General features: G+C 42.9%; 1 protein-coding gene across 8 annotated transcripts in view; it reads right to left on the bottom strand.

The window, feature by feature from the left end:
* FILIP1 (filamin A interacting protein 1) overlaps positions 1-12,533 on the bottom strand; it is a 72,019-nt gene that overhangs the window by 13,083 nt on the left and 46,403 nt on the right. For 5 of the 8 annotated variants that reach the window (XM_040057753.1, XM_040057749.1, XM_040057750.2 and 2 more), the window contains exon 5: positions 1,959-4,764. In XM_040057753.1, the coding sequence (XP_039913687.1) occupies positions 1,959-4,764 (2,806 nt within the window). Of the gene's footprint in view, positions 1-1,958; positions 4,765-11,119; positions 11,256-11,513; positions 11,634-12,533 lie in introns of those variants that run through there. The other 3 variants (XM_040057757.2, XM_040057756.2, XM_040057755.1) reach the window with 3 other exon arrangements.

Here is a 12,533-nt window from a genome sequence, read left to right as displayed (position 1 = left end):
TGTTGGTTTCGTCTAGGGTTACTGAGTAAATGATCACAGTTTGGGTTTTCTGACTAGGGGCAGTGAAATGTGTTTGTAAAGTTGTCATTTGCAAAACAGATGGTGAATACACTTTTTTTTTCCAAGAGGCTGGGGAGGAAAAGACACATTTGAGCTCGTTTGAAGTTGCCTGCTCAGCTGACTACGGACATTAAAAAACAAAGGGAAGCATAAGATAAAGTAAATCTTATGGCTGAACTATTTTCCTTACATTCCAAATCAGGGAGGATAAAGTGAAGGAAGAAGGCAGTTTTTAGCCAGAAAAAACCAAAAAAGTTTTGTCTGCCATGGTTCGCTGCATCATCACAGTAGAGGCAGACATCTAGTTAAAAAGAAAAGTTTAGAAAAAAACAGTTTTCCAGGCTTCTGAGAGACAAAGGAGTTGGTAAATTAATTCAAGACTTTTAAAAATGAATAGTTCCCTCTAATACACAGAGAAACGCTGTATAATAAAGTACCTACAATACATTATATATGTGGGAAGAGAGAGCAAGCGCATGTCCAATCCCAAACAGATCTATGTGATAAACTCAGATTTTCTTAATTCAGAAACCTTAAATGGGAACGGCAGCTTCACTCCAAAAGTGTGAAACAGTATCTTAAATATACTTCAACATTTCAGCTTGGGAAGAGATGGCTGATGAGGCATGTTGTAGGGGTCTGCTGACTCCAGAGCAGCACGGACAAATGAGTAGGGGATGACTATTCAGTATTTGTGAAGATACAAGAAAAAGGCTGTAACCAATGAAGGTATGCATAAAAGGTATCAAACAAAAGAGCTTTTGCCAAAGCCCACAACAGAACTCTCTGCCCCCTGACGTTGTGGAAACAACAGTGTAAATGAGTTCAAAAAGCAATTAAAAGAATAAATAGAAGAAAACTCTGCCATGGTCTATTAAAGACAAAGATGCAGCTACAGGCTCTGGTTCAGAGAGAAATACCCACCTATTGCCAAAATCTGGGAACAGATGCTGAGGGAAACAGTACTGTGTGTTTACCCACTCAAAATAATCTTCCCCTAAGCATCTGTTCCAGACTCTGTCTAGCTAAGTTTTTGGACTAATACAGTACTGATGGTTTTCTGTTTTGGTTAAATTCTTCTTTCCCAGGGCATTTCCAACTAAAACAATAAAAACTTATGTCCAATAATAAACTGGAGGAGGACTATCAATAATTACTGCCCAGTATGGTTAAAGACACAGGTGAGAACTCTTTCAGTATGAAAGAGAAGCTGGGGTACCACCATAGAAGCCCAAAGAGAAAGCAAAAAAAAATATGCTACAGGAAGCTCTATTGTAATATAGCACTTACAGAAGTTCAGAGGAACAGAAAGAGCTGTAAGCAACAATAACATATCTGCTTATTTATTCCTTTAGAGTTCAGGAATATATTATGCAGATATTAAGTTATAAAATTTAGTTATATAATGCAGATATTAACTGAATTATATGGGGATCATGGGATTATATCAAAGAAATCCCAGCCTGCATAATTAGAGTCTAAAGGCCTGCCAGCTGGGCCAAAGAAACGAGGTATATTTTCAAAATTCAGAAATTGCATTCACCAAAAATAAAAATACAGTTTCCTGCTCTGTCATCCTCATCATTCTTTGTCTCCCTCTGTCTCTCACTTGTAATTTTACTGGGTTGCCATTATGAAAATAACTTTGAAAAGACTGCCTCTGGAAGTTAACCGCTTTGGAAGATAGTACCAAAAGTATACCAGCCTCCAACGCTGGTACAAAAATACATGAATTGGGCAAATTCAATTTTATGATTAAGCTTGAACCTGAAAGAAATGTAGGGAAGACAAGAGTTTCTCTTCACCCTTCCCATTTTCCGTGCTGGTGTCTCCAACCAAAGCTACGGTTTGTCCTTCTCCTTGCCATGAAGGCCACACCATGACACTACACTGCTTACCACTGATTGTGTTCCTCGTGTGGAAGATGTTGTAACGGGTGTGATGGTGATAGTACTTGTCACCTTGCTGGCTGCAGGTCGCGGGGACAGGTTGTTCCGAGGTGATCGAAGGACAGTACCAGTTACCACCTCTTTCTCTGCCGCGATGTTCACTGGTCGGACTGTTATCACAGGGCTCGCACCGTCAGGCGCGGCACTGGGAGAACGTTTAAACTGGGAACCCAAGTGGATGTGAATTTTATTGTCCTCTGTTGTGATAATGTTGGCATTGGCATTGTACTTGCGGATTGGAGTCGGGACAGTTTGCTTTTCTGGCGTGACTTTGAAGACAGCCCTTCCCATGGTCATATCTTGCGACTGCGGAGAGACAGAGATTTCTGCCGGCGCTGCAGATGTCGATACTGTCATGATCTGAATTGGCGATGCAGGTCGGTCAGTGAAGGGTGCTCTCCCTCCCTCTGGAGACTTTTCCCTGGAAAATGTTGTAATAGTGACTGGAGACATGGAACGATCTGGGCCCATGGGACTTTCACTGCCTTTTCCTTTTTGTGGCATAACATTTGGAGAGGGAATGATGGTTATTCGTGGCTTCTGATTTCCCAAAGTAGGAATGACAGTGGTACTTGAAAAAAATTCCTCTGCGGATGGACTGGTTATCTCCAAAGTTGCTGTACTGTTCTCGTGATCTGGTGTTACCCGAATATGAAGAGGTTGACCCTGCTTTGGTGAAAGGACAACCTCCCCGGGATGTGCTGGACTACTGTGGGTTCGGGCTCCTTTATCAGGAGCTGTCTGAGCCCCAGCCTCCCTCTTTTTCATCCATGGTATCCAGGATTTCCTCATAGCAAGCTCATTTGCCGCTGGAGGATATCTCTCAAGCACTGAAGAACGCTCCATGGGTTTTTTCAGGCCTACCTGTCGCAGATTGCTCATGATGTGATTCTCCTCCTGGAAGGATTTCCTTATAAACACTGCTGGAGTTTCTTCCTCTGCTGCTTCATTGCTTAAAGCATCTGTCTGCACGCCGGTGGATGTCACGGGAACATCAACTATTCTTCTCCCATTCATGCTGGGCCTCAGAGCACGACTGTAACGCTTAGAAAGCTCCAGCTCTCTTGTCAGATTCAAGACTTCCTGCCCCATGCTCTTGTTTTTGTTTTCCTCTTCCATAAACCTTTGCTGTAGGACTGAATAATCAACTTGGAGCTGAGAAAGCTGGTCTTCTTTGTTCATGAGCTCATGGATTTTTTCCTTAAGTGCTTGAACTTCTGCTTTCAAATCTCTGCTTTTGGCCTCTTCCAGACGAAACCTGTGCCTCAGCTCTGCCTCCTGGCTCACTACTTCACCTTTTTCTATTGCTTTCGTTTTGGCAATCTGGAGTTTCATCTCCTCCAACTGTTGAGAAAGAAAATTAGCTTTATCCTGCTCAGTCCTAAATTTCTGCTCTAGCTGATCGTACTCATCTTCAGTCTTCATCAAATCTCCTTCAACCACTTCCAGTTGTTTGAGACGTTTTTTCAACCTTTCAATTTCAACAGTAAGTTCCTTAATCTTGTTGTCCTCATGACAACCATGCTCCGCTCCTTTCCTAGTTCGACCTCGTGTAATTTCTCTTTCTACTTCCTCCATACCATCAAGTCTTTTCTTTAACAGGTCAACTCTACAGCTTAATTCAGATGATTTTTCTTCTTCACTTCTCAGTTTGCCAATTAACTCATCCCTTTCCTTTGTCAAACTAGATACTTTTTCCTCCATTTCAGATTTCAGTTTCAAAAATTTCTTACTTTCTTCTATCAATTTCTCTGTTACATCCATAACTTTCCCTTGTTCAACTTTAAAATTCTTGTTTAGGCCCTCAACCTTTTTTTCTTCCTGTTTTATTTTTTCCATCATATTTTTTCGCTCATCAACCAACATTACAGTAAACGACTTCAGCTTTGTAAGGTCATCTTTTAAGCTTATTTCAGCCTTTTCCAACTTGCTTTCAGATGTCTCAAGGTCCTTCACTCGAGTCTTCACCACTTCCAACTCATTTATCAAATCCTTAGTCAAATTTTTTTCTTTCTCCAAGTTTATGTGTAGTTGAGTGCATTCCGACTTACTTTTACTGAAAGCCTCTTCCAGCTTCTCTAATTCTGACATTCTTTTCTGCAGTTTTTCCACTTCAAGTTTCAGCTCTTTGCTATGATGCTCTTCCTCTTGCAGTTTATTTTTCAGCTCTTTGCACTGGGATTCAGTTTTTGTGATCTCTTCATCTTTCCCCTCCATTTCAAGCACATGCTTACGAAGGTTTTCCACTTCTGCCATTAAGCTGGAGTTCCCACATTCCCCTTTTGCTATTTTATCTCTTAGTTCTTGAAGTTCCTCCTCAGCTTTTTGAAGATTTTTGTTCGTTTCTTCCAGCTCCTCTATTCTGCGAGTCAACCCCACTAGCTTGAGCCTTAACTGTCTATTATGTGATTCTTGATTAGCCAGTTTAGCAGTCATCTCCTCATGTTCTTGACAAAATAATGATGTTTTGTGTTCAAGTTCTGCCTCTAATTTCATCAGTTTTTGACCATCTTCTTTTGTTTTTGTGCTAATAATTTTAAGCTTTTCTTCTTCTTCCTTTAGCTTTTGTGTTAAGTCCTGTATTTTCTGGCTTTGTTGACCAAGTTGTTCAATATGCATTTGTCTTTCATCCACCAGCATGAGTGCAAATGATTTGAGCTTGACTAGTTCTTCTCTTAGTTTACTGATTCTCTTTGTATGCTCCTTCTCCTTCCGGGCTTGATAGATCTTCTCCTGCTCAAGAAGTTTCTTCAACCTGAAACAAGTAGAAGAGAGGCGTTAGACTAAAATATATATATGTCTGTGTGTGCATCTATTTCTAAAATCACCTTTGTTTTAGCTTCATTATTAATGGTAGCCTTCAAGAAATAACTACCTACTACAGTTATATTCCCAAACCAAGTATTTTGAATTACAACAGTTAGGTTAAAAATACATAAAATCATCTAGAAATCTGAAACATGGTAAAATTTTATATGTGTATAGATAACAAATACATCAGGTTTTGATTTCTTCACATTTTTTGGTCTGTTAGGATGTTGTTGGTGAAAGTATATAATATCCTAACAGGACAGGTATTATCTAGTCACTAACCCATTTACACCAAATTTGTTTTACAAGGTGGATTCCTCCTTATGTCTTGCATACAGAAAAACATGTAAAATAAGGTGAAGGATTTAAACTAATTGCCATGTGCAGCCACACATAAACAGACCAATCCTGGTTACAAATAAATCAGCAGGACAGAAGATTACAGTAGCACACAACTGATAACCATCTGGGCATCACAGGCATATGAAATTAGCAGGAAGCTAAATTTTCCATCACAGTGACTATTATGTTAAAAGGTTTCTTCTTCTGTATTTCCATTTAGTAGATGTTGTGGACTACAAGAATCAGACTAGTCAAACCTTTGGCTACAGCTGACCTCATCTGGAAAATTCTCTTCTCTGTATGGTCTCTAAAGTTGTGTTTTCAGATAAAATAAAGCTCGCCATATACAAATTAGGTGTCTCCTCAGAAAGATAGTAAAGACATACATGATCCAACCTTAGCAACGCAACATGGAGTAATATAACTATTTTACACCTGTGATTTATAGTCAGAATATGTTGACATCAACATAGAAAGTTCCTGCACATGTTCTAAGCACAGATTTATGAGGATGGTGATCCTCAATTGACAAAGAAGTACAGATAACACAGGGATGTATCCTCAACCAATCTAAGAGCCTTACTGTAAAAGCAGCAGTCTGACTTAGAAGGACACAGGTATGCACACTGACTTTACTGTGAAATAATGTATTTTCCAAACTGCTGTCACAGCACCTACAATTCCCATATCCTCTATCAAGAAATGAGAGAGTTCAAATCTACTTGCTTTGCTTACTTTAAGTCTGAAGGTTTTCAACTTCCTTTTTATAACTGAGATGCACATGCAGGTGGAAATAGCAGAGCAACTAATGCCTGATAATTAGCTTGAAGTAACTGGAACATCCATATCTTAGCAAAGATCAACTTTTATCAATATTTTTATCTTACACTTTGGATTGTAGATGATAGAAGGTGGAGCACAGATTTACACTCCTCTCTGCTACTTCAGCAACGAAGTGGTGCCAAGGGCCTCAGGGCACAATGTCAGACATAGGATGTCTCCCAGAGCCCTCACCTGAACTCTACACTCCTAGCAAGAACCAGGTTAACTCGGTACTCAGCAACTGTTAATGTTTCACTCCTTGTTCCTGGGGGACCAGAACCAAAAGGAACTGGAAAGAAAAGCTATAAGAAAAGCGAAGGAAGTCAGAAAGCAGAACACAGGATGTAGTAGGTAGGGAAGAAGAAGGCTGAAGAATGCATTTGAAAACAAGACCCGGATAGGATGTGGGAGCAAGAGAATAGGAGGAACCAGTAGCAGAGAGAAAAACAAACAAACATTGCAGCCAACCTTGCTGGGTCACAGATTATTCTCGAAAAACAGTCTCTTCAGTTGTGGCAGCTCTTTGGAAAGGATTGAAAAGGCTTGCTGGTGGATGCCTCATTATTGGTCAAGTTAGAATGTCAAAAGGTAAAAAAACCCCACTGTCACTCACAAAGCATGCACTTTTCACACTGAAGAAGGAACTTTATTAGCATGCAATATATTCCCTGGCTGCTCTATCACACTGCTTCACACAAATGTTTCAGCCAAGAACTCTTCCTCATCTTCCCCAGGCTACATTTTTAAAGGAATAGTATGTACCTTTCCACAAAAATACTGTTTGCCACGACAGAACAGTGTAGCCGAATCTGGTGGTGCTCTAAAGGACCCATCTTCCAAAGTCACAAACATAGGAGAATGTTTCAAGCCTCTTTTGTCCCACACGAAAATTTTAAGGTGACCCCTACAAATTAAAAAACCACAGAAGATAGCTTTTTCTTTTTTTTTTTTTTTTTTTTTAATCTTGGGCCTTTAATCTTAATCTACTTTTTTTTTTTTTTTTTTTTTTTTTTTTTTTTTTTTTTTTTTTTTTTTAATTAAGAGCCTAGAGATGCTTAAAAAACTGTCTATGATTTGTAATTCCTAGGCCTGCACATGTGATTTTCACCCAGCAGTTGCTCCAGGCAGTACACTCCAGCCAGGCTGCTAAGTAGAGTGCAAAATAATGCACTGGCCACACATGGTTCCATGTGATTACCTGAGAGTCTACTAGGGAATACTGCCGAGAAAGCCACTGAAAAAACTGCAAATACCTGTTAAACTAAGGCAAAAAATGCCATTCATGGGGCTGAGCAAGAGAAGAAAGCATGTTGGCCCTGTCACTACCTTGCAGGAGTGCTAGCAGTGGGGAATAACCAGCTTGGTCCCTCTGGAAAAATAAAGCAACATTCAGCATTTCATTCTGCCTCAGCTTTAGCACAGGGAAACTATATGTCTTAGATATGACAAGGCAACTTTCAGAGAAGATACTTGACAATACTTCTGTTTTTCATGTCTATAGGAACTTCTTCTAAAATCTGGTTCTGTTGGGGACAGATTGGAAGGCAGCACACAAATACATGTGTTAATTGCCAAAGTAATTTAAAAATCAACACCTTTTCAGTGTTACTTCTAGACACTAAAATAAAGCTGAGTTGAAGCTTGCTCCCACTTTTCCATCTTTGTACAACTTTCATACCTCAGTGGTTAAACTGGAATTTCAGCAGGACTGAAAGGTGAGGCTGTCCCCTCTTGACCCCCACAGCACAGCACCTCACAGTTTGCTGCTATCAGGCTTCTCATCTGACTGCTGCTGCTAATGTTTGCTAAGTAACACTGATCTATATGGGTTCCTATGCAACACTAAAAGCCCTTCAGACTCCCAGCACCTGGTCTTCAATGTGTTAGCCAGAGCAACTGCATTCTGGATTGTCAAGAGGCTGAAAGCACCTGCATTCAGGATCAAAATCAAAACAAAACCTTTAATAATGAAACATTAGATACAGCCAAAACACAGACAAGCCAACAATTTGATACCCCCCAGCCCAGTCCTGCCATGTGGTGTCTTAGTTTGTGGGTTTTTGTAGAAATGGGGAGAAATGTTTGGACACACTGGGTAACCTGCATTCATCAGTAAGTCTCAGGGGTTTGGCAACTAGGCTCCAGCAGGGAAGCATGTAGATGTGATCCAGAGGTCAAGAGAGGGACCAAACTGCTCTGTGGACAGCACTGCTGCAGTCTGTGTGGCACCTCTTTTGCCCACGGGTTACCACAAGTACCATGTCAAAGCATGCAGCCCGAGTCAGTCCCTGAATACATGGTCTTTTGCTGCCACGGGGGTCCTGGTGGTCTCTCCCTCTCCTTACTACCTGTCCTCCCCACAGTGTTTGAGGAACAGGTCCAGTACTGTATAAATAAGCAGCACACCCTTAGGTATGATGGCTGTGTGCAAACTGTTAACTGCCTCAGTTAAAGACAAACACTCCGCTATGATGCTGCTCTGATTTTGTTCAGTAAAGATGCCTGACTGGCACGGTGCAGGATGCTGGAGTACAGAAGCTACTGATGCAACCTGACATGGTCCCTGCTGCACAGCGAGCTGCCTCTCCTGGATCCCCACCAGCCTTAGCTGCTCACAGCCACACACGGCAGTGCTAGGGCAGCAGGAGAGCTCTGGTGGCAGCCGTGCTGGGGAGGCAGGAGTCTCAAGACTTCTAGCAACCAATCTGAGTTGCAGAGATAGCAGACATTAGACTGGAGAAAGAGCAGCTGTGGAATTAGTTTTAACAACTTTCATGAATGGTGCACTGGAAGTAGCCAGCAAGGAGAAATGTAGGAATGGATGGGCTCTCCCTCTCCTCCTCTAGGTTTGGTGCTGAAGTGTTTCACTGCACCATCTTTCTGCTTCCCCTTCCCTCCTCCAAGCTATGAATTGATCAACAGAAGTGCAATGAGATGCTGATAGCTACACCTCTATCTCTCCAGAGATGTGGCGTCATTTCTTTTGTCATGGCTCCCCTCAAAAAAACATTCACTTTCAAGTGTTCAAACCAGAGCATGCAGAAGGGAATAGCCCCCCCCAACATTTATTGAACATTATACCAGTGTGTGTATCACCCTTTCTGTTTGTACTTCCATCAAGATAAGAAAACATCACAGGTATCCATACAATCTTTTCCACCTCCAGCATAGAGATGGGCACTCACCTACACAAGGAAATCCTGGGAGAGCTGAGCAAGCCAGAGGATGCCCTGAAAGGCCATAAATTGTTCCCATGGTTTGCATACACGCCAATATTTCAGCACCATATTTCAGCTGTATTTGCCTGTTTTAGCCCCTGCTCTGCAAACAAACAAAGCCAAGCTTCCCAAGATGTCTCCCAGTGTTTAATTAAGCTTTCACAGGAGGGGCTAATGGGGAGGGCAATAGGGAGAAGTGGAGAGCTATTTCTCCAATGATCAAAACCGTCAGCAGGAGGAACTGCAGTTGGAAGAATGGATGGAAAGGATGTGTCTGGGGTACAGGAAGCAAGCAGATAAGATCTCTAGAGGACTTTAACACAGCCTGGAGACCCACGGAGTTTCTCACTGCTGCTCTAGCACAAAGCCATGTGACTTATCACTCCCCTATGGTACCTTAGTTTGCAATTTACATTCTAAAAAGTCTGTTGCTATGGGGTGTAATGACTTCTATCCCATTTCACAGACGGCCAGTAAGTCAGGGTTAAGGCAAATACATTAATGAGGACTTGGTCGCTCTATGGATCAGCTGAGGGTGATGCAGTCTGCTTTCTCCTGAGGGGCCAACAGCATTTCTGTGCCACTCACACAGCAATCCCAAGGGAATTTCCACTGGGAAAGCAAATGTCTTCACAAACTCATCTTTCCACTTCACACCCAAAGTTTGCTACTGTACATGCAGAGTTAGAGAGACTGGACAACTTCCTAGTGGTAGCTAGAAAGCTGCTGCCCATTAAGCGATGTGAGAGTCTGTAATCCCAAGACAATGAAAACCAGCAAGAGGTGGTTTAACTCAATAAAGGAGTTCCCTTTTTTCTCCCCCTGTTTAATGTACAACAGCTGATTTTGAAGATTATTTCTACAGCCGCTGGGAAATCCTCCACATGTCAGGACTATTTTCCAGTGCTTCTGTGTTTGGGGCCAGGCTGAGATACCCAAAAGGCTGAATTTTACAAGTTCTGTGTACTTACAACTTCAGCACAAGTCAGAGAGAGCCAAAAGGTGGTCAGGCTCTCTAGGAAACAAAACAATCGGGCCTAAGACATAAATTACGCAATTAGGTCACACTTTTGAATCAGCAGCTTCACTACTTCCCATACATCCATCTCAACGGGGAGAAGAAATATGTAAACGAGATCAGATCCCATGGCAAGGAAAAGAATAAAGCACATCTGTGTTACTTTCTCCTTTCTAGTCCCTACATTTTAAAGGTAAGGAATGAAAAACTTGTTTGAATGACCTTACTACAGAACTTTCCAACTTCTTGTTCAGTTTATCACAGGGTCAACTCTGAAAATAAATACAAGCTTGTTAAAAAAAAGCCATTGGTTCTAGTAAACCTAAAGACTTTTTGTGGCTACCTAATATACAAACTCAAAGTGTAAAAAAAGTGCATGTTCTTCATTGCTGAATTAACTTTTGGAAAGTGATTGTATCAAACTATACAACAAGCAAATTCATATTCCTACTACTTCTAAACTACATGATAGTTTCCAAAATACACTGAAAGTAATGTTTTCTTCCTTAGGAGGGCACATTGCTTGTAATCTAAAACAGTTTCTCTTCTAATCTAACACTGATTTTGTAAAAATTAAAAGCCTTTTTTTGCTGAAATAGTTCAACTGTGTTGAAAGTGTCTTACTCCAACTTAACAGTGACTAAAGGTAGTATTTTGGAATAAGAACACCTATTAGGTTCAGTGTCCCCCTACCCTTCCAGCACACTGTTCACGTAAGAAAGACACCAAAGATCTTTAAGAACAAAACCCGACTGATACCCTTTCAGACTACAAAACAGTATCACCCACATTAACTCCGGCGGTTAGAAGAGGGGAAAGGGGATGCACAGAAAGCAGGCACGCAGTATCTGAAAGCGAAGGCGAAGCGGCGTTCAGCTGAGGGATGCGAATGGCCAAACCTGTCTCCGGGCTGCGGTTATCCTTCCCTGACCCCTCGGCGCGCTGCTCGGGAGGGGAAGCCGCACAGCACAGCCCCACCAGGTGCACCTTCCAAGGCTCCAGCCCAACGCTACATGAGCCCGGGGCCGGCCCGGCCCCTCAGCGCTGTCCTGCTCCGTCCGGCCCGGCCCCTCAGCGCTGTCCCGCTCCGTCCAGCCCGCCCGGAGCCGGGGCCAGCGAGCATCCCGGCGCGTCCGCTCCCCGCACACTCCGCTCCAGCCTCGCTCCGTCCCGCCCGCGCCTACGCCAATGCCCGGTGCGCTCGCTGAACCAGCGAATTGCGCATGTACACAGCAATTAGCGGCGCTCAAATTAAAAATCCAATTAAGAAAAAGAAGAAAAGAATTCTCTTACCTTATAACTAGACCTATAATTTTTTTTCTCTCTTTCTTTCTTTTTTTTCTTTTTCCTAAGCAGCCGAGGAGGGCAGCGCCGGGCCCGGCGCGGCGCCGCCGCCAGGTGAGGCTGCGCCCCGCGCTCGGCGCTGGCCCCGGCGGGCGGGGCTGGAGCCGCGGGGCCGGGCAGGAGCGCCGGGGCTCGGCCGCGCTGCCGCTCGCTGCCGCCGCTTCCCGCCCGCGCTCTGTTAGTGACAGCCCCTCCGGGCTCTTTAGGGGCACGGTTCATAGGTAAACGATTAAGAAATAATGATTTGGTCGCAGAGAACCGCTGGGAGTTGCTTTTGCTTAACTGGACTGGGATGCACGAAGCGCTGCTTCCCAGTCCCAGCTGCCGATTCATTCCGCTGGCTCAACAAAAGTTCCTGTTGCTTTCCTCTTGTCTTCCCGGCGTTTGAAGTGGCAGTACTACTGTTGGTACGCGCTGGCTGATCTTGAGATCGGCTGATAAAGGCATGAATACATGAAGAAAATCCCCTGGGGATTTAGTATACGGGCGTGTTTGTTTTTGAAAATCCGTGCATAGTAGCGTGCCTTACCATGCCTGGGGAGGTCTGAAAAGCACCATTCTGCTAACTCCCTGCTTTAAAGAAGTCCTAAACCAGCCCTTTTGTTCCCCAAACATCATACAAAAATTTGGGGATGCCTTCTATTTCCCTAATGATTCCCTGGATTGTTCACAGTCACTTTTTCAGACTTCGGGAGGGGAACTATGAAAAGGTCTTCCCTTTCCTTTCCCTTTCTCTTTTGCCTTTGTTTTCCCCTTCCCCTTCCCATTCACCTTCCACTTTTCTTAGGAAGCTTTCGACAGCCAAAACCACTGAAAGCATATAATTTCAGATATTGTTATCCACTAAAAATGGACCAAGGTGAATTTACATTTTTGAGAAACTGTCTAATTTCATGTTCTTTCATTATTTTCCCTTAGGACCCTCATTCAGCACACAGGCTGGACAGAGCTCATTTGAAAAGCCAGTGC

The sequence above is a fragment of the Hirundo rustica genome, chromosome 3 (genome assembly GCF_015227805.2).
Source record: "Hirundo rustica isolate bHirRus1 chromosome 3, bHirRus1.pri.v3, whole genome shotgun sequence".
Classification (NCBI taxonomy): domain Eukaryota; kingdom Metazoa; phylum Chordata; class Aves; order Passeriformes; family Hirundinidae; genus Hirundo; species Hirundo rustica.
Note: the sequence above shows the minus strand (reverse complement) of the source record. Positions and strands in the feature narration are given on the sequence as shown.